The sequence below is a fragment of the Lissotriton vulgaris genome, chromosome 9 (assembly GCF_964263255.1).
Source record: "Lissotriton vulgaris chromosome 9, aLisVul1.2, whole genome shotgun sequence".
NCBI classification, from domain to species: Eukaryota; Metazoa; Chordata; class Amphibia; order Caudata; family Salamandridae; genus Lissotriton; species Lissotriton vulgaris.
In genome coordinates this window covers 517,259,470-517,280,102 of record NC_141697.1, presented here as the reverse complement: position 1 = coordinate 517,280,102, position 20,633 = coordinate 517,259,470, and the positions used below count along the sequence as shown (strand labels likewise).

General features: G+C 48.9%; 1 protein-coding gene across 1 annotated transcript in view; it reads right to left on the bottom strand.

Annotated features, from left to right (window-relative positions):
* Window positions 1-4,784: 4,784 nt before the first annotated feature.
* PSMA3 (proteasome 20S subunit alpha 3) overlaps window positions 4,785-20,633 on the bottom strand; it is a 221,780-nt gene continuing 205,931 nt past the window's right edge. Inside the window, exon 11 of the mRNA XM_086937983.1 lies at window positions 4,785-4,982. Coding sequence (XP_086794109.1) covers window positions 4,938-4,982 — 45 coding nt within the window. The 3' untranslated portion in view covers window positions 4,785-4,937. The remainder of the gene's footprint in view (window positions 4,983-20,633) is intronic.

Sequence of the window (20,633 nt, the reverse complement as noted above, 5' to 3'; positions counted from 1 at the left end):
AGCAGCGCTAGCGGGCATGCGTTCGGGCAGTGCTCCCAGAGCTGATGGGCTCACAGTGGGCTTCTATAAAGCTTTTCAGGATCAACTGATTCCCCAACTATCCACGCTGTTTGACAACATTTGTGTAGAAGGTAGCATGCCACTATCCATGAGGGAAGCGTTAAGTTACAATTCTCAAACCTGGAAAGGCGTATGACAAGTGCGGCTCGTACAGGCCTCTTTCCCTGCTAAACTTCGACACCAAGCTCTATGCTAAAGTGTTGGCGACTAGTCTTGCTCTCCTAGCCCCCAAGCTGGTTGCGCCGGAGCAGGGGGGCTTTATCCCCAGTAGAAATGTGACCTATAATATTCGCACGGTCCTCGGCACGATGCAACATGTCAAACTAGACACGAAGACCATCGCAGTGTTCCTCAACATGGAAAAGGCCTTTGACTCTGTTGAGAGGCCATTCATGAGACGGGTACTGCAGCGGATGGGTCTGAGCATGCCATTCCTCCAAATGATAGGCGCTTTATACAATAAGCCATCTGCCAGGATACGCGTTGGCAACCTGGTCACGAACCCCTTTCCGATTGGTAGAGGGACCCGACAGGGCTGCCCGCTCTCCCCACTGCTATACGCCCTAGTGGCGGAGCCGCTTGCCTGCGCGCTGCGGAATACCACGGCAACGAGGGTATAAATTTCCCGTCATACACCCTGCTGTATGTTCGTGACCCAGAAAATAATTTATCATCGATGCTCAGAGAAGTGGTTCGCTTCGGGGCTTTCTCGGTTCTGAGGGTCAACTGGGCGAAATCGCTGGCCTTCCCCCTCACCCCGGCTACCCGGAAATTCGACATGGAATTCCCGCTGCAGTTATCCTTGGACCCGATAAGGTATTTAGGTGTTCGGCTACACACTGACTCTGAAATCTTGCTCAGTGAAAACTACGGGGTAGCGTTCAGCAGACTGGAGGATGATGTAGAGACCTGGTGCAGGCTCCCGCTTTCCGTCATGTGACGTATCGCCATCATAAAAATGGTGGTTTTGCATAGACTCCGGTTTCTGTTCAGAACCATCCCGATGGTATTATCGAAGGCTTTCTTCCAGAGACTGGCGCAGCTAATGATCAAACTGGCATGGGCGGGCAAGCAACCCAGAGCGAAGTGGACGCTCTTTACACTGCCATATAGCATGGGTGGTCTCAGAGCTCCGGATTTAGAGCTATATTATAGAGCTGCTCAGGCATCCCACCTGCACACTTGGGCACATGGCGGCGCACACATCCCACATGTGCGCATGGAACGAGTATTTGCCGATTCACTTCCGGCTACGGTATTCAAGCCAATGGATGGCAGAACTGGTATTTTAGACTTTCACTGCGACAAACCACGCTTGGCACTCCCTCCTGCAGGCACAGGGAGGAGCGCTGCTCTACTCGCCTAGCATGCCTTTGGATTGGGCACAATGGCTTTCACCCATCGGAGAGAAGGGAGTGGTACAAGCCTTGCATAAACTAGACATTCAGCTGGCGGGTGACCTTTTCCTAGACGGTAAGGTTAAAACCTGGGACCAAGTGGCAGGTAATCGCAGTGAAGTCTCCTTATTGCTCCGCTTCCAGTTCCATAGAGTGCGCAAGCGCCCTTCTAGATCTGCTGGGACCAGATTTGCCAGAGCCGCCGGAGGTCCCGGAACTTACATATATTATAAAAACAGAGACTCCCCGCAAACTACTGACAAATTTGTACAAAAATCGCTATGTCCCACAGAGACCAACAGCTCATGAAAGCCAGGGTGGCATGGCAAAGAGATCTACAGGTCACAATTGATGACGATATGTGGCGCTACTGCTGTGTGAACACTAGGAAGTTATCCCTGAACGGAAAACATAGACTGATACATTTTAAGCTTCTCCAAAGAGTGTACTACACCCCAGAGAGACTCCATAGATACGGTCTCCGTCAGTCGGCTGAATGTGAGAGGTGCCATGAGCCGGTTGCCGATTTTTCTGCACCTGGCATGGCTATGCCCAGGCGTTCAAGCTTATTGGGGCAGCATCTTTACCACAATGAATACGATTCTGGAGCTTGAGCAGACTCCTGATCCCGCGCTGGCACTCCTCGGCCATTCCAGGGGACTCCCGGTTGCGGTCCGGAGACTCACAGACATGGGGATGCTTATAGCTAGGCGTGTGGTGGCGCTATGCTGGATGAGGGGACCACTACCAACTGTGAAACGCTGGGCGCATGATATGCTATACTATTGCACGCAAACCGAACACTACAGCGAGTTGCTACCCCCTACAAGCCGCCCGAAGAACTTCTGGGGACTGTACCAAACGGATGAGGGGCACGATAGCGGAGTGCCTCTCTTAGGCACTTCGGACAGCACAGAGTGCCACGTGGACAAGCCAATGAAGGTGAACCTTTGGGGGCGCTATGAGGATATATCGGGTCTTCGGGCCGTGTTTCCCTAGTTTTTGCAGAGGGGGCAGGGGTGGGACTAAAGGGGAGTATGCTTAGATAGGAATTAAATAGAGTTCGATTGATAGGGCCCACTTGATTCTTTTGGGATAATCTGCTCGCTCTTAAAAATTGTTATGGGGTGCTCAGCGCCTACCCGCTTTCGGATAGCCGGATGACTGGCTGAGCATGGGTCTCTGCTGGGACTCCGGTGCAGGGTAGCTGTAAGGTGGTATTGTGTATGTGCAAATGGGGGGGTAGAGGGGTTGTTGTTCATAACCATTTCAGGTTTCGAAAACCTTGGGAAATATTTTCCCACAATAGAAAGGACGCCAAGGTAGGGAGAGATGAGATCCAATCACAAGTGCGTATTCGCACCCTTCATGGGAGATATAGCATGCTAATTATTCATACTGTGTATATGTTGACTGACTTGAATGCATATATACCTACTTTGCCGCCGGACCCCAGGGTTGTCGGCTAAAGGGCTGTGTTATCCCCGAGGATATAAGACAATTTTTCTTCTCTTGCTGCCGGCCCCAGGGTTGTAGGCACTTTGCTGTGTTATTTTTTTGTGAAAGTCAATAAAGGTTTTCGAAACTTTAAAAAAAAAAAAATCACCTGTGAAACATAAAAAGACAATTACACACACAGGTCTTCCATTCTCTCTAAAGGTAACCAATTAAATTCCATTTTCTTTTAAAAAGAAGCCAATTATAACCCGATTCAGTGGATACAAGGGGATGATCAATCACCGTGGATAATTGAAAAAATTGAGATAGGCAGTAGTTTCAAAATGACACCTTCATCCCTTCTCTTGTTGCTTCTTTGTCAATCCTTTGCACAGTGCTCTGGTACTCATTGTTGCGCTCCAAGTACCATACCTTTGTATCTGCAAGTTTCTTCATGAGTTTTTCTTGAATCTTCCTTTATTCTCCAAATTTCTCGATCCCTCTTATTGTTGCTACTCTTCATTTTCTCACCCCTGGCATATTTCAGACAGCGTTTTTAAGCATAATGGCACAGTAACAGTCACTACATGAGAAACCTTGGGAATTGATATAACAACAGAAGGTAATTGGGTGAAAAGAGAAGTAAACAAACTAAAGATATCTAAAGTGAATTTGGGTTACCTTTCAGCACATGATTTGAGTTAATGGTAGTTGTAAAAACATTAATATGCGCTTTTCCGCACATTCATCTAGTCTGCACATTTAGTTTCATGCTGAAGTGGCAGCTTATGTTTTACTGAACTGAAAAAAACAAATGATAGAGAAATGAGCCTGTTAAACGTACTACCTTATTCTGATTTTTTGATTTCGAGTTTTCTAGGATATCTACAAAGTCACAGGAATATTCCAGGACCAATGACTTCAGTGGAGATACTACAATACAGAAGGAAAAAGTACTTGGCTATAACCCTCGTTCTCCTCCAGGGGAATCTTCAATAAAGTCATAAGCAACACTTCCTCCTTCCCGGAGGAGGGAACAAAGACATAGTTTCTTAAATACAATGGATCCTTCATATCCATAAAAAAGGAACAGACATACTGTCTCTGATAGGCCCTGATGAGACATACGTGGAGGGCAGTTACATGAGCAGTGTTTGCAGTCTTTGTAGGCTGTAAAGTACCTGGCTACATTGCCCTGGATTTCTCTTTATAAAAGAAAAAAGAAAAAAAAGGTTTATTAAACCCTTTTTCTTGTCACTCTTCTTTACTTAGCAGCATTTTAAAGTTGCTAAATGGCATCTTTTATGTGTTTTAAATAAATGAAACTAAATCTGGCCATTACAGCCTACTCGTCGGAGGCACAATACTATTTATAAACAATATTACTGCAGAATCATGGCCGTAACAGGCAATTAAGTTGTAGAATAAGGTGGTTAACTGTCACAACTATGATCTAAAGCAGAAACAGCAGAAATAAATAACATTTAGGTATTATTTACGCACACAACATTCTAGCTGGTATTCTAAGTCAACGTAATTTGCCGTTCAGAAACATTGTTTTTCTATATAGGTCTTAACCCTTTCGGTGCTGATGACGGCTCCCAGCCGTCATGAGTCACGGTGGGCATGTGCTGACAACGGCTGGGAGCCGTCATGACCACGCCCGCAGTAGGAATGTCAGCACTGACGGGATTCCAGCCGCAGCCAAGGTGTAAAATAATTAACAGTAACGCCACTGGAATCAACAGGTTTCGTTTTAGTGTACATATCTAAAACTTGTGTATCCTAATGTGGCTAAAGAAGTGGATCTTAACTCATTTATATAGCTATATATTAGACCTCGATATAATGCGGTTTACTTCCAGTGTAAATGAAAAAAATATATACACATTTTACTGGTAAATAATTTTATTGCAAGGTGGTCCTTCAAAAACAATTTAAGCGACGTACATAAAAACAGGAGGCCCCTGGAGTTTTGGAGTTCAGAATTATAAAGACAAGTCAAGCAGCATCTTCAGAAGAACTAAATAATACATGTAAATGTTACATGTTGTCATCATCAGAGTCATCCTCTTCTTCTAAAGACTCCTGTAAAACAAAACATGAAATATTAAATAGAAGTGTGCAAATTAACGCGAAATATTCAACCAAATGCATGAGTGGGGCTAGAAGGAATCCAGAATTCACCTTGTAGTCTCAATGAAGGACAACCTTTTCAATATTTGACAGCTATATAGATCTGAATATTGTTCTGCAATGTGTATTTCCATTTCCAAGTAGGACCATTTTTTTCATTTCATGTCAGCATGTATAAAAATATGTATTTGAAGTGCCTAAACAGAACTGGAGCATGGTCTTTCTTGGGTTCTGGCTTGACAGTGGAGAGGTCTGTAGTACGTACTATTACTATTTCTTTAAAATATTCCCAGTGTGCTTTAGCTCTACCCAGAGGACTACTTTGGTCACTTCATGCTATTGGCTATCTGGTGCATCAATCTCATTCTTCAGGACTATGCGCTTTGTTTTGCTCTACCCAGAGGACTACTTTGGTCACTTCATGCTATTGGCTATCTGGTGTATCAATCTCATTCTTCAGGACTATGCGCTTTGCATTCAGGAAATTACTTTTCGCATTTTATTTTCAATGGACCAGGCTTTTTTTAAAACAAATATTTAAGTCAGGTCTCAAAATACATGGAAGAAATCTTGGCTATGTACTGCACTGATGTCTCCCACTAGAATTGAACGTTTCTGCTACCCCTAACCAGTTAGCCTCTTTTTGTCCTTCAAGGCATTCAAAGAATAAGTTACTTACCTTTGGTAAAGCCTTATCTGGTAAAGACCATCTAGCTGCAAGTTCCTTACCGCTGAATATTCTTCAGGAGTCAGACTGGATCCGTAAACTTTTGACAAATAGTTTCTTTTAAGGACTTTCCACAGCAGAAGCGTCGACCCATGAGGAACACTGACACCTGGTGTGTCAAACCAGGGCTCTTAAAATGATTAAACCCTTTACACTACAATACGTTCACAGAGCAGGGGGTTGGGAGGGTCCGTAAGGAATCTGCGGCTTGATATAGACTAGAAGGTAAATAACAAATAGTTTCTTACCTGTCGATGTAGTTTTGCAGCTTGATGATCTTTCTGGATTCACTATGCTGTGCATAGATTTTGTAGCGGTTTCTCATTTCTGTGGCGGCTGGGTAGAAGATGAGCATTGGTTCTTGAATATGTGCTGGAGCACCTTTTGTCCAACTTGTGCTTCTTTGTTCATTTGAACATCAATGCAGTAGTGCTTCGTGAATGTGTGCACTGAAGCCCATGTTGCCGCCAGGCATATGTCTTGTATGGGTGTATTAGCCAGGAAGGCTATTGTCGCACCCTTTTTCCTAGTGGAGTGGGCACGTGTTCCCTCTGCTAGTTCTTGTCCTGCCCGCTTGTGGCAGAGTTGGATTGTTTGCGCGATCCATCGTGCAATAGTGTTCTTTGTTACAGCCTTTCCCAAGAAACTGTTGGCGAATGACACGAAGAACTGCTTTGTCTTCCTGTGTCCTTTTGTCCTCTCGATATAGTGCATGACCGCCCTTCTGGCGTCTAGGGTGTGAAGGGCTCGCTCTGCACTATTCATTGGTTTTTGGAAAAAACTCGGAATCTGTATGGACTGGTTCATATGGAATCTGGACACCACCTTTGGCAAGAAGTGTGGGTCAGTCCTCATCACAACCCTGTCATTGTGTATTTGTATGTATGGTTCCTGCAGAGTAAGCGCCTGAAGCTCGCTCACTCGTCGTAGAGACGTTATTGCAACCAAGAAAGCTGTCTTCATGGTCAGCATCTCTAGTGAGGCCTTGTGGAGCGGTTCAAAGGGCTCCTTCATGAGTTCCGTCAGGACTATGTTCAAGTTCCATGCCGGTGGTGGCAACCGCTTGGGTGGTGCGATCCTCTTCACTCCTTCCAGGAATCTCTTCACAACCTGAGAGGTGAAGAAGCTCCTGCCCATCTCACCCCTTGTATAGGCGACTATCGCTGCCAAGTGGAATCTTAAGGAGGACGAGCTGAGTTTTTTCTCCAGTAAGTGCGTGAGGTATTTTAGCACTGTGGAGTCCTTCTTCATTTTATTGTGAAGTCTTTCCTTCCTGCACCATATTGTGAATCTCTTCCACTTTGCCCCGTAGCACTTCCGTGTGCTGGGCCTTCGTGCCTCCCGAAGGACCCTGAGGGTGCTCTCTGGCAGTCTCAAGTGTGCGAACTCTATGTCCTCAGGAGCCACGCCACTAGGCTCAGGCTCTCTGGCTGCAGTACCTCTCCGTTGTGCATGGAGAGCAGGTCTTTTCTTCTGCCGAATCTGTGGGGTGGACTCTGTGCCATCTCCATGATCTGCGAGTACCATGTCTGTCTTGCCCACTGTGGTGCGACCAGTATCAGGGTCATGTTGCTCGCTCAGCACTTGCTCAGTACTCTGTGTATCAGTGGTATCGGGGGAAAAGCGTAAGCAAATGTCCCGGACCAATCTATCCATAGGGCATTCCCAAGGGACCCTTCTTCGGGTTGCGATGCGAAGCTTCGGCATTTGGCATTCTGGCGTGTTGCAAACAGGTCCACTGATGGCGTTCCCCACTTGTTGAACAACCACTTCGTCTCCTGGGCATTGAGCTCCCACTCGTGGGATGTTGATGTCTGTCTGCTCAGCCAGTCTGCCTGAATGTTCTCCTTCCCTGGTAGGTGTATGGCCAGTAGGTCTATCCTGAGGGGGATGGCCCATCTCCATATCTCCTGCGCCAGTGTCGAAAGCGTTGTTGACTGTGTTCCACCCTGCTTGTTGATGCAGAACATCGCTGTGGTGTTGTCTGTTTGCAGCAGCAATACCCTCTGTTTGTACAGTCTTGTTTGGAAGGCTTTCAATGCAAGGAAGATTGTTTTAAATTCCAGATAATTGATGTGCTTCGACGCATCTGCTGGAGTCCACAGACCCCCGACTTTGAGCTCTTCCATGTGAGCGCCCCATCCCATCATGGATGCGTCTGTGGTGATGGTCACTGTTGGTGTTGGGGGTGTAAGAGGCTTTCCCTTTGCTATGTTCTCCATGGTCCACCATGTCATTTCCTTCTGCACTGCGTGCGTTACAACCACTAGATCCTCCCAACTCCCTGAAGCTTGTGACCATTGTTCCTGGAGCCATTCTTGGATGGGTCTCATGTGTAGTCGTACGTTTGGTACCAGGTGGATGCATGATGCCATCATCCCCAAGATCTTGCTCGCAGTCCTCACTGTCCGAGCTTGTCCCTTCCGGTAGAGGCGAGCTTCCCTCGGCAAACGGCGGCGCTGGTGCTATTAGACCTGAGCGCCGCCTTTGACACCGTATCGCACCCGATCCTTCTGCGTCGCTTAGAGGAGTTTGGTGTCACCGGCGTGGCTCTCCAATGGTTCCGGTCCTTTTTAGCCAATCGGGCCTTTAGCATGACCGGCCCGCCTTACCAGTCCAAATACCATCCGCTGGGCTTGGGGGTTCCCCAAGGCTCCTCGCTGAGTCCTACGCTGTTCAATCTTTACGTAAGGCTGCTAGCTGAGGTTGTCAGGCAATGGGGTATGACGATGGTGTCATACGCCGATGACACCCAGCTAGCGGTTACGATCAGCGGGGATGCCGATGTCGATGCCCCCAGGTTCCAACAAGGACTGCGGGCGGTCGCCGGCTGGATGACGACCAACTGTCTCCAGCTGAACGCTAGTAAGACCGAGGTCATGATTTTTGGCAAACAACCGGAGCTTTGGGGAGAGAGATGGTGGCCAGGGGATTTGGGTCCTACCCCCATCCCAGTTGCCGAGCTAAAAAACCTCGGGGTCTGGCTGGACCCTTCCCTTACGTTTGCTTGTCATACCAAACGTACGGCGGCTTGTTGCTTTGGCATCTTGCGCGGGCTCCGTCCTGTGCTCAAGTTTTTTGATGCCCCCACTAGGCAACTCATGATCCAAGCCACTGTCATCTCTAGGCTGGATTATGCGAGTTCCCTATTGGTAGGTCTGAACCAGGCAGAGATTGGGCGTTTACAACGGATCCAGAATGCCGCAGCAAGATCGGTGGTAGGATTACCTAGATCGTGCCCCACTTCTAGTACTTTGCGTTCATTGCACTGGCTCCCGGTGGCGCAGCAGATCCAGTTTAAGGTCCTCTGTGTCGCTTATAAGATTCTGAAGGGGTCCCCAGCTATGATTCTTGCTACACTTCTGGCTCATTACATTCCAGCCCGAGCTTTAAGATCTGCGGATTTAGAACTGGCTGTTGTGCCACGCTTTAAGCGGAGCAGGGCTGGTGGGCGTTCTTTTCAAGTTCGTGCGGCGGTTCTCTGGAACTCCCTTCCCCCGGCTATCCGTGCTCTTAGGGATCTGCTCTCCTTTCGCCGTGAAAACTTTTTTATTCCCTTAGTTTAAATTTGTCTGATTTATTGTTTTGTTGTGTTGTGCGCTGCCTTGTCGGGCGCCAGGACGCTCCTTGGCTGGAGCATCTGTGCGCCTAATAAAAACACATAACATAACATAACACATAACCAGGGCCCCTGCTCTCTTGTTGCTGGGGAACACTCTGCCCTGCAAGGTGTTGATCTGTGCCCCCAAGAAGATCTTCACTTGTTCCGGTTCCATTGATGATTTTTTCCAATGGATGGAAAACCCCAGGTTTATCAGTGTTCTCGTCACTGTATGTGCGTCCTTCTTGCATTTTTGGTACGAGTTTGCTTTCACTAGCCAGTCGTCCAGGTAAGGATATACGTGTTTTCCCCTCCTTCGTAGGTGCGCTGCGACCTCCGCGAGGCACTTCGTGAAGACCCTCGGTGCTGATTTTAGACTGAAGGCTAGTGTCGTGAATTGGTAGTGGCCGTCTCCGACCGTGAACCTGAGCATATGTTTGTGCGTTACGTTCATTGGTATGTGCAGGTAGGCGTCCTTGAGGTCTATTGTGACCATGAAGTGCCCAATCTGCAATTGCGGTAGCACCTCCTGCAGGGAGGTCATTTTGAATTTTTGTGTTCTTATGAATGTGTTCAGGAACCTGAGGTCCAGAATGGGTCTCATTGTCTCGTCGACCTTTGGCACGTGGAAATACATTTAGTATATTCCCTTGTTTCTTTCTTTGAAGGGAACCCGTTCTATGGCCTCCTTTTGAAGGAGCTCTCTCGCTTCTTCCTGAAGCCGCTGTAGCTGTTCGTTTGTTAGTGGCTTTCGCTTTGGTCTCCTGCTTGTTGGTCTTCCTTCCAATTCCAAGCAGTACCCGTATTGGATGATGTTTAGAATCCATTTGTCTGATGTGATCTCTCTCCATTCCTGGAGATAGAGTCTTAATCTTCCACCCACTGGTGTTACGTGGTGGTAGTTGTCCATTGTGTCCTGACCCCTTTGTAAGTGCTGCCCCCCGGGGTCCTTTCTGGGGGCGGGCACACGGGTGTTTCTGAAGTCATTTAGAGGTGGGCTGCTGGCCCCCTCTTTTATGCTGTTCACGTCCATTTCCTCTCCCTCGAAAGGACTGGCCCCTTGACTGGTACTGCCAGGACTGCTTCTGTTGACTCGGTTGCGCCTGCGAGTCAGCCTGGTGCGTCTGTTGGAAAGCCTGGTGTGAAGTACCTGGCTGGTTTCCACCTCTTCCGCCGGGGCTCCGTGACTCGCTGCCCCTTTTGTTGCCTCTGAACTGCAAAGCTCCCATGGATCGTGCAGTTTCATTGTCTTTCTTCAGTTGACTGAGTTTTTCGTCAACTGTTGTCCCGAACAGCGTCTCGCCGTTGAACGGAGTGTTCAAGATGCTGTGTTGCACTTCAGGCTTAAAGCCAGAGATTCTGAGCCATGCGTGTCTTCTTTCGGTGACACCCATCATCATGAGCCTGCTGGAGGTGTCTGCACCATCCAGGGCTGTCTTGAGGCAACAATTTACCGCATTCTTCCCTTCTTCCACCAGTTTCTCGGCGTTCTGCCTGTCCTCCAGGGGTAGGTCTTTCACCAGTTTTCCTAGCTCCTCCATGATCTGGTACATGTGCCTGTTTATGAGGGCATTGGAATTAGCCATGCGCCATTGGGTCGCGGCATTCCGTTTGATCCTTCTGCCCACTAAGTCCATCCTCTTGCTCTCCTTATCAGGAGGAGGTCCAGAAGTGGTGGCCACGTTAGCCCTCTTTCTTGCTGTGGCTGTGATGATGGAGTCAGCTGAGACCACGCCTCGAATGTAGGCTGGGTCCTTTGAAGAATGTTTGTACTTTTTCGGTTCTGGGAGTGACTGCCTTGCATGTAGCGGGCTCCCTGAATGCGTCCATCCCCTGCGCCAAGACGCTGTCGAGCATAGGTAGATATTGGCTCCTTGTTTGCGTGGGGAGTAATGTCTCGAGGAGAAAGTCCGCTTTCTGCTTCTCCTCGTCGAGCTTGAGCTTGAAAGCTGTTGCCGCCGACCTTATCACCGAGTTGTAAGCCCCGATGTCGTCTGGCTGCGATGGCCTTGAGGGGTATGTGTCGACCGCCTCTTCTGGGCTTTCGGTGTCGACATCCAGGTTATCCTCCTCCTGCGGGTCAGAGGTGGCCGACTCGGCGTCCAACCTGCTGTCCTCTTCCTCCTCATAGCTGTAAGCCTCGTAGGGATTCTCGTCCTCATCCTGGTCGTCGACCATTTCGGTGCCAGGCTCATGTTCCTCGACCTGTTCCTCTTCCTCCTCGACCACTTCCCGCATGGGTGGCTTGGTCTTGTGGGGAATCGTGAAGGCTCTCATCTTGGCGTCGAAATCCTTTTTCCGCTGCAAAATGTTTTCCATTTCGGCTTCTAGTCGCCGTTTTTTCTTTTCCATTTTGGCTGCGTTGTCCGCGCCGGATTGTTCGGCCACTCTCTTCGGCGCCTGGCTCGGCTGTGAGAGCTTCGGCGTCAAGACCTTGGACGTTGAACTGGGTTTCGGGTCCCTGTACGGCGTCGAAGCTTTAGGGTCTTTCTCCCTCAACGTCGATCGGTCCTTTTCGGGGACGATCTTCGGCGACTTCTGCTGCTCAGCAGCTCTCGGCGCCAGGGACTCCTTCCCAGAGGATCCGCTGGGCCTGTGGGTAGCCGCGGACGTGAGGTGTCTCTGCGTCGGCGCTTTCGGGGCCTTGCCCTCGTTTTTTCGAGACTCTGAGTCTCTCGTGCTCTTGGGGAACGACGAGCCTCCTACCTTATCCGATGTCTTCGTGTAATTGGTCTCTACGACCGTGTAGCTGTCGTCTTCGGCGGCAGCGTTGTCCTCTTCCTCCGAGGACATCCCCAGCTCGTACATCGATGGCGTCGGGCCTTTTCCTTTGAGGGTGGCGTGCGCTACCCTCTATCTCCTCCTTAGGCGAAGACGGAGCAGGCGTTGCAGTCTTCACTTCTGTGTTCTACCGGTAGGCAAAAGTTGCAAACCGGGTGCTGGTCTATCTGCGCGAACTTGTGGTGGCAGTTAGGGCAGAACTTGAACGGCGTGTTGTCCATCATCGAGTGTTTAGGCCTCCCTGGCCGCGCGAACGTCGACGATCGTCGAAGTCCTCGATGAATTCTCCTTCCTTTCGCCGGGCAGTGTTCTGCGAAGTCCTCCGTAGTCTTCTTCTTCTTTCGATATCTTCTCCAATTTCGATCTTTTTCTAGTACTTTCTCCAAAAATGTCTGGAGCCCAAACGGGAACGATCCAGACCCGACCGCGGAAAAAAGAATCTGAAGATGGCGCCCAAGGGTGGGAGCTTCCGCAGGCAGCATGCCGACGTCACCGGAAATACACCCAGGAAGGGGTGACGCCGACGCCCACCTGGGCGACGAAAAAAAAAAAACAAAAACAAAGAAAAGACTACGAATCCGGACCCAACCACAAGACCGCGGAATATGCACAGCATAGTGAATCCAGAAAGATTCACGCTGCAAAACTTGTTAGTCTGATAAAGACTCCAAGCCGCAGATTCCTTATCTTCGAATAGATACCAAAGAAATACCTCCCCAGAGGTACGGCTGCGATATGGATTAGAGAAAAAAGTCCTGAAGGACCAAATGGGCAACTTGACAGTCATGACAGACGTGACTGTAGGCAGTAGTGTTTCGTACACGTGTGCAAAGAAGCCCACTTTGCTGCCTGACAGATATCCAGGACAGGAACTCCATGAGCTAATGCAGTGGTTGCAGCTTTGGCTCTGGTAGAGTGGGCATGCAAACCCTCAAAGAGGGGGGAAGGGGTGCTTTTTGGCCAGTGCGTAGCAGAGAACCACTTCTGTACCGCCTTCCCTCTCTTGATGACATACAAAGAGTTGATCATCCACTCACAAGTACACTCAAGGTTTAACTTCAACGCTCTTTTTCTGTCCAACAAGTGGAATCCCTCATCTTTCGAGGGGTGAGGCTGAGCATAAAAAGGTAGGCCGGATGATGAATTGGTCTACGTGGAAAGGAGTTCCCACCTTAGGTAAAAAGTATGCTCAGGTCCAAAGGACCAGATTGTCTGGGAGAAAGAAAAGTATGGAGGACTTGCTGACCGTGCCTGTAGCTCACGGACACTCCTGGAAGAGGTTATCGCCATTAGAATGCCCATTTCTAAGGTGAGAAGTCTAAGTGGGAAGTGGTGGAGCGGCTCAAAAGAAGCGCACCTCAGAAACTTAAAAAGCTGATTTAGGTCCCACTAGGGCATAATAAAAGGAACTGGTAGGAACATATGCTGGAAACCTTTCAGGAACCCTTTTAACAATAGGGGATTTGAAAAGGGATGGCTGGTCTGACAACCACAGAAATGCCGAAATGGCAGAAAAATAACCTTTTAATGTGCTTAAAGCAGAGCTCTTCTGGGCCAAAGAAAGAATATACGGAATAACTTGAATAAAGGGAACAGAAGAACCTGAAAAGGGTGTAGATGGAGGATCAACATGTTTATCTGAACACCATACAACAAACTTGGCTCAATAGTAGGCGTATACCGTCCTGGTTGAGGGACGCCTAGCTGTCAAAACAACACTGCAGACTTCGAGCGGAACATTGAATGTTGTCAATTGTTACCGCTCAATCTCCATGCATGAATGAAAAGAGTTTTCAGGTTTGGGTGTAGAACCCTTCCCTGTTGCTGCAACAGAAGTTCTTCAAGAAGAGGCAGCCTGATCGGAGGACTGATGTTCATACTTAACAGCTTGGGACACCAGACTCTCCCTTTTGAAGCCACAAGAATAACTTGGGCCTGGTCGTTCCTAATCTCCTTGAGAACTTTGGGCAGGAGTGGTGTTGGCAGAAAGGCGTAAAGGAGCTGGCGCTCACCTCAAGGTCAAAAGAATATCTGAGCGAGAAGTGTCTTGGAAACTCTAGTGCCAAAACTTCTGACATTGCGCATCTTCTAACAAAGGTTCTGTAGTAGGGGATCTCAGTGTATAGTCATAATCTAGTGAATAGTCCCGCCCATGTGCGTGGACCCCGGCAATCAAAAATAATCTATTAAATTGTCAAATCATGCAGAAACTGCAAAGACACTTAAGAGAGAATTTAAAGACAAATAATGCAGCCTATATCCACAGGCTACACTGTCCAGTACTTCAACTAGAAATTCCACCAAACAAACCCACACACAACACAGCCTTCCCAGTTTCTTCCATAGAGAAACTTGCCTCTACCAGTAAAAAAACTCTGGAATGATAGAGAGGAAGGCATGGACAGACAAGCCCCATAGGCTGCCATTATGTGGCTTAAATAGGATACTGTGCCTTTAAGAGAACTTTCCAGAACTTTCTCCCAGTATCCCAGAATGCACAGCAGGTCCCTTTTACTTTCAGTTCTTTTTTCCGGCTCCTGCTAACAGGACCCTGGCATTGAGCTCTCCCTTTCTTCAAGGGTTTATATTGGATTTAAGTTCACTTTTCGATAAAAGTGTTTGCTGTTGATATTCTTGGTGTTTCCCTTCTCTCCTGTGTGTTTGTCAGGCTTTTTAGGGCTCTAAAATGCCTGCTCTTTTCGACAAATGCCCAGCATGTGGAAGGAAGAAGGCCAAGACTGATCCACACGACGTCTGCATTATTTGTCTCCCTGAAGCACATGTCCCTGAAGACTGACATCTGCCAGAACCTCTCTGCAAGAACCCTGAGGGAAAGGCTGAAGATTAGGCTTCAAGGCCTGGAAGAGAGACAACTGCAGGCGGGTCTGGGCAGGCTGGGAAGGTTCCCTCTGCCTCTGCTGAGGCCTCTGGGGGGCTCCCCAGAGGCAGGAAGACCAGCAAACGGTCCCGGTCTCCGTCGGCGTCGATTGCATCGACGACTACGTCAAGAGGGATGATGACTGTGTGTTCCCCATCTCCCCGGCGCTCCGGGTCGAGACGGCGTGACGGTTCGACGTCGAGGAGCCTGGTTCGGCCTCCGTCGAAAGCACTGTCTACGGCGTCGTCATCGTCAACGTCGAGCTACCGGCGTCAAAGGAGTAGCCACAGGTGTCGGCACTCGTCGTCGAGGCGATACCGCCGAGAAGACGGTCGGCGTCGAGGGGATCCTCGGCGTCGAGGAAGAGGACGGCGTTGAGGAGGAGTCGACGCTCGTCGTCGAGAATGGAACGGTCGATGTCGAGGAAGGAGAGTTCGACGTCGCGGAGGAGACGTTCGACGCCGGAAAAAAGACGTTCGGAGTCTAGGAGAAAGAGGTCAGTGTCCAGGAGTCGTTCTCACTCCCCGAAACGGCGCAGAAGGAGTTCTGGCGCCAGAAGTCACACTGAGTCTGGTGGAGGGCGCCGGAGGCAGAGCTCACATACTGGAGGGGCTGGTTCGCAGTCCCCTCCCCCGAAGAAGTCACCGGGCTCGGTGTACTCGGTGGTATATACACCACCTCAGCCGAAGATGCCTCCTCCCCCTATACCGAAGGAGAATCCTCCCGTCAACCCTCCTCTACCACCACATCCTCCCTCAGGACAGCCACCACCACCGCTCCCACCGCATGGGCCCGCCCCTCGGCCGGAGATACCCCCTGTCCCTCTGCCGAGATCGGTGTCACTACCTTCTCTTCCCACTCCACCTAAGGGGACTCCTAAACCACGACCCCAGGATAAGCCACGGAAGACGCCTCCACAGAAACCTGCAGAGCGCCCACGGACCGGGAGGTCACGCTCTCGCTCCCGGAAGAGGGAGCGATCGCACCACAGGTCGTCCACGCGGTTGAGACGCCGCCATAGGAGGCACAGATCTCGCTCTCGCACGAGGTCCTCAGGGAAGAGGGACTACTCTCAGACTTTGTCGGGATCGCCAGACACGAGGGTGTCGCCGGTTGATGACCTGGTGGCGTTCCATGATGTCCTATTGAGAGGCGCTGCCAAATTAGGCATATCCTTGACGGTGCCCACGCCTAAGACATCAGTCATTTTCGAGACACTGCCCCAGAAACACCTGTCTCGTCCACTACTACCTCTGGTGCCGGGCCTGGAGGAACCGGCCATGGACCTTTTCCTCACCCCTGCGGTGACTAAGGCGGCCCCATCGAGATTGCAGAAAAAATACCGGGCTCCCGATTCGGACCCGGCTTTTCTAAGGGTGGAACCTTCTCCGGATTCGGTGATTGGGACGGCGGCCCGCAAACAGCATGCCACCACCCAGTCATCCACAGTCCCCCCGGACAAAGAGTCTAGATGGATGGATTCAGCTGGAAGGAAAGTATGTGGAACATCGGCGACCTCTATGAAGGCTGCGAGTGCCACAGCTTTGTTGGGACGCTACGACTGCGCCCTCTGGGACTCCCTCCAGCAGTTTGCGGAACACTTGCGCCTCGCGAGAAGAGGGAAGATTTCCAGGAAGTGCTAAACGAAGGGATGCTGGTAGCGGAATCAGATTATCAGCGCTGCAGCAGATTCATCCCTGTTGGCGGCACATGGCTTTTGCCATGGGATTAACCAGCGACGACACGCCTGGCTCCGCCTTACGTCACTGAAACCAGACGCACAGCAAAGGGTGGCCAATCTTCCATTCTCTGGCAAAACCCTATTTGGGAAACATGCGGATGACGAAATGGCCCGCATGAAGGCGGAGGCCGAAACACTCACGGCTGTGGGTCTAGAGAAGCCCAAAGAAACGAAGAAATCGTACCGCCCATTCCAACTGCGGTTCGGTGGGCAGGGTAGAGGACGTGGCCAAGCTTCGGGACAGTCGCAGCAACAACATCTGGCACTGGCTTCTGGCCAGAGGACTGACGATAACGGCTACCCATCTGCCAGGTGTGCAGAATGTTCAGGCGGACGCACTGAGCAGACTGGTTCAGGAAAACCACAAATGGGTCATAAACGACGAAGTACTAGGAGAAGTCTTCGCAAGGTGGGGGACTCAGACGTAGATCTGTTCGCCACCACCTAAAACAGCAAATGCCAAAACTTCGCCTCCAGGTACTACCAGCAGGGGACGCTGGGGAATGCGTTATGGATCAACTGGTCGAACAGCTTTCTGTACGCTTTTCAACCCATTCCCCTGATTCCGGCAGTACTCATCAAACTGGCCCCGGTCCAGGGCTCGGATGATACTCATTGCCCGGAGTGGCCTAGACAGTGGTGGCTCACGGACCTGCTTCACCGGTCTCTCCTTCCGCACATACGGCTGCCGTCCAGGCCGGACCTTCTCACGAAGTTCGGGGGCAGATGTTGCACCCCAAACTCTCGTCTTTGAGTTTGGCGGCAAGGCTCCTGAGAGAGTGCAATATGGCCATCTAAATCTGCCAGAAGATTGGATGGACATATTGAAGGAATCTAAGAGACCTTCCACTCGGACATCCTATGCTTGCAAGTGGAAGAGGTTTTGTATCTGGTGTGAGTCTAAGAACTATGACCCGACGACGTGCAAGGAAGATGTCATCCTTCCTTACCTTCTACATTTGGCACGGTCTGGCCTGAATGTTCATTCCATTAAGTTCATCTCGCTGCCTTGACTGCCTACAGGAAAAGCATTTCACAGACTTCCTTTTTCCAGATCCCTGTGATCAAAGATGTTTTGGAAGGCTTGAAGAAAGTGTTCCCTCCTGTCAGGCTTCCTTCGCCTTATTGGGAATTGAATGTGGTGCTGTCCAGATTGATGAAGGAGCCTTTTGAACCTATTCATAAGGCTTCGTTGCAGCACCTGTCCTGGAAGCCGGCGTTCTTCGTGGCCATTACATCGGCCCGCAGGGTGAGTGAAATTCAGGCGCTGTGTTGCCAAGAACCTTATACTGTATTTCATGCTGCTAAGGTTGTTATACGTACTCATCCTAAATTTCTTCCCAAGGTTATTTCTGATTTTCATGTCAACCAGACTGTAACTTTGCCTACGTTTTTTCAGAATCCTTCATCTCCAGTGGAAAGGTCCTTAAATTCCCTGGATGTTAGGAGGGTGTTGAAATTTTATCTGGATAAGACCAAAGATATTCGTTGGTCAGACCAATTGTTCATCAATTATGGATCAGTCAGGACGGGTCTTGCTACCTCTAAGCAGTCCATCTCTAGGTGGATTGTGTCCTGCTAACAACTGTGTTATCAGAAAGCTAATAAGACCTTAGGGGGTAAACCTAAGGCTCATTCCACCAGGGGCAAAGCTGCCACAACGGCTTTGCTCCGTCTATTGCAGAAATCTGCAAGGCCGCCACTTGGAAGTCGGTCCATACCTTTGCTAAGCAATACTGTCTGGACACAGATGCCAGGGTAGACGCTCAGGTTGGGCAGGCTTCGCTGCGAAATCTGTTCGCACAATAGTGGTGTTATTTCTTGTTTCTCCACCGCCGCTTTGGTGTGGGGATGGGCTTGCCATTCTATTCACTAGATTATGACTATACACAGAGATCCCCTACTACAGAAGGAGTAGTTTCTGTCCTGTAACTCCAGTTCTGTAGTAGGGGTATCTCTGTTATAGCCATAAGCGCCCGCCCTCCTCCCCGGTGGAGAGAGATATTCATGTAAGGAATGCTACAGGTCTGGCGTGTTACGCCTTCAAAAAGAACTGAAAGTAAAAGGGACCTGCAGTGCATTCTGGGATACTGTGAAGTTCTGGAAAGTTATAAGGCACAGTATCCTGTTTTGAGCCACATAATGGCAGCCTATGGGGCTTGTCTGTCCATGTCTTCCTCTCTATCATTCCAGAGGGTTTTTGCTGCTGAGGCAAGGGAAATCTGAACAGACTTTGCTGTTTGTGGACAGTGTAGCCTGTTTATGGGCTGCATTATCTGTCTTTAAATTCTCTCTTAAGTGTCTGTGCAGTTCTGCATCTTTTCGACACTTTAAGAGATTATTTTTGATTACTCCGGGGTCCACGCACATGGGCGGGACTATTCACTAGATTATGACTATACACAGAGATCCCCTACTACAGAATACAATTTCTATCAGAGATAAGACTTATCCCTACTGCCATTTCATTAAAATATAATCTTAAGCAATACAAACTTATAGCTCCACCTGAATAAAAATCTCAGTGCATTTGCGGCATACAGTAAAATATGCAATGCAAAAGTTGGTGTTTTTTCCAGGTAACGACCATTTCACTCTTGTGGGTAATAACAACCAAACATCTTAATTTAAACATGCCCTTGGAGGCCCTTTATCCATTTCACAGTCTTCCACAACTGTTTCTCAATATTCTACTGTCAATTAAGAGACATGGTGATGCACAAGCTCATTCAATCGCAGGCACTGTATCGGTTTTCTACAGTAGGTTATGTAAACAGAATTGTATTGCGAGCAGTAAATCCTCATAACACCGTCTGAGATCAGGTTCTTCCATGCCCTGATGCCGAGTACTCCGCCAATGAGTGTCTTCTGAATGTTGGAGTTGAATCAGGTGGGAGTGTGGTGCTTTCACATTTGTATGTTTTCCCAACTAGTGTTGCGAGCCTGTCCTTACTAACTCAGGTACATGCCATCTGGGAGGATTGGTAAGTGTGTTTCCCAGCTTGAATTAGGTCATAGATAACAGAGTAGAAAGTATTGTTAAGGTCTGCAATATTTATTCCGGACCAGCTGTGTGGTAACGGTTAAGTGTGTTACCATCGAATAATATATTGTTTCATAAAGAGTGGAGTGCTGTAGTGAGCTTCGTGAGATCCAAACATATTTTTCTTCTCAGGTTTGCTAAATGTGTGCATGTTGTTTTGCCCAAGGCATTCTGCTAATAGTTGCTATTTTTTAGGATGGGCAGTACTGATGTGAGCATTGTTATACCCAACTATATGATAGGAGTTGGATGGTTCTTCTTTTATGTGCCGTTTGATGCTATATGTCCCTTGGCATCTGCACTAGTGTGCAGCCTTTTCAGTCCAGTGTGCATTATTGTGATGGTATATTGTAGAATGTGCTCGTATGACCACATTCATACCCAACTATATGAAATTACTGAGCAGTTTTGGAAGAGTGTGCAGGAATTTGTGTGTCTTGTTCAGTATGCTGGTGTTGTTGCTTGGAGGGAAGTGCCCTCAGGGGTACAGTGATGACAACACAATGTTGTGTTTCCTTTGTGTTGGATATGTGTACGGTGGCACCTGTAATGTTTTCTGTTGGATCTAAAAGTATGTTATACTCATCAAGTTTCACTGAATGCAGGGCTTTCCCGGTGAAGAAACACACTTGGCCACATACTTCCGAAATTTATTAGCGGTAGACGCCACCAAAGGATTCAAGTTTGTCAAACTAATCCGAGAAAGACAACCAAAACAGGCATCAAGAAATACCTACTACCTCATTCAGAGCTTGAAAATGCATTACGAAAGACCAACTGGGCTTTCCAGAGTCTAACATAATGCAAATATAAAGAAACAGTGAAGAATCAT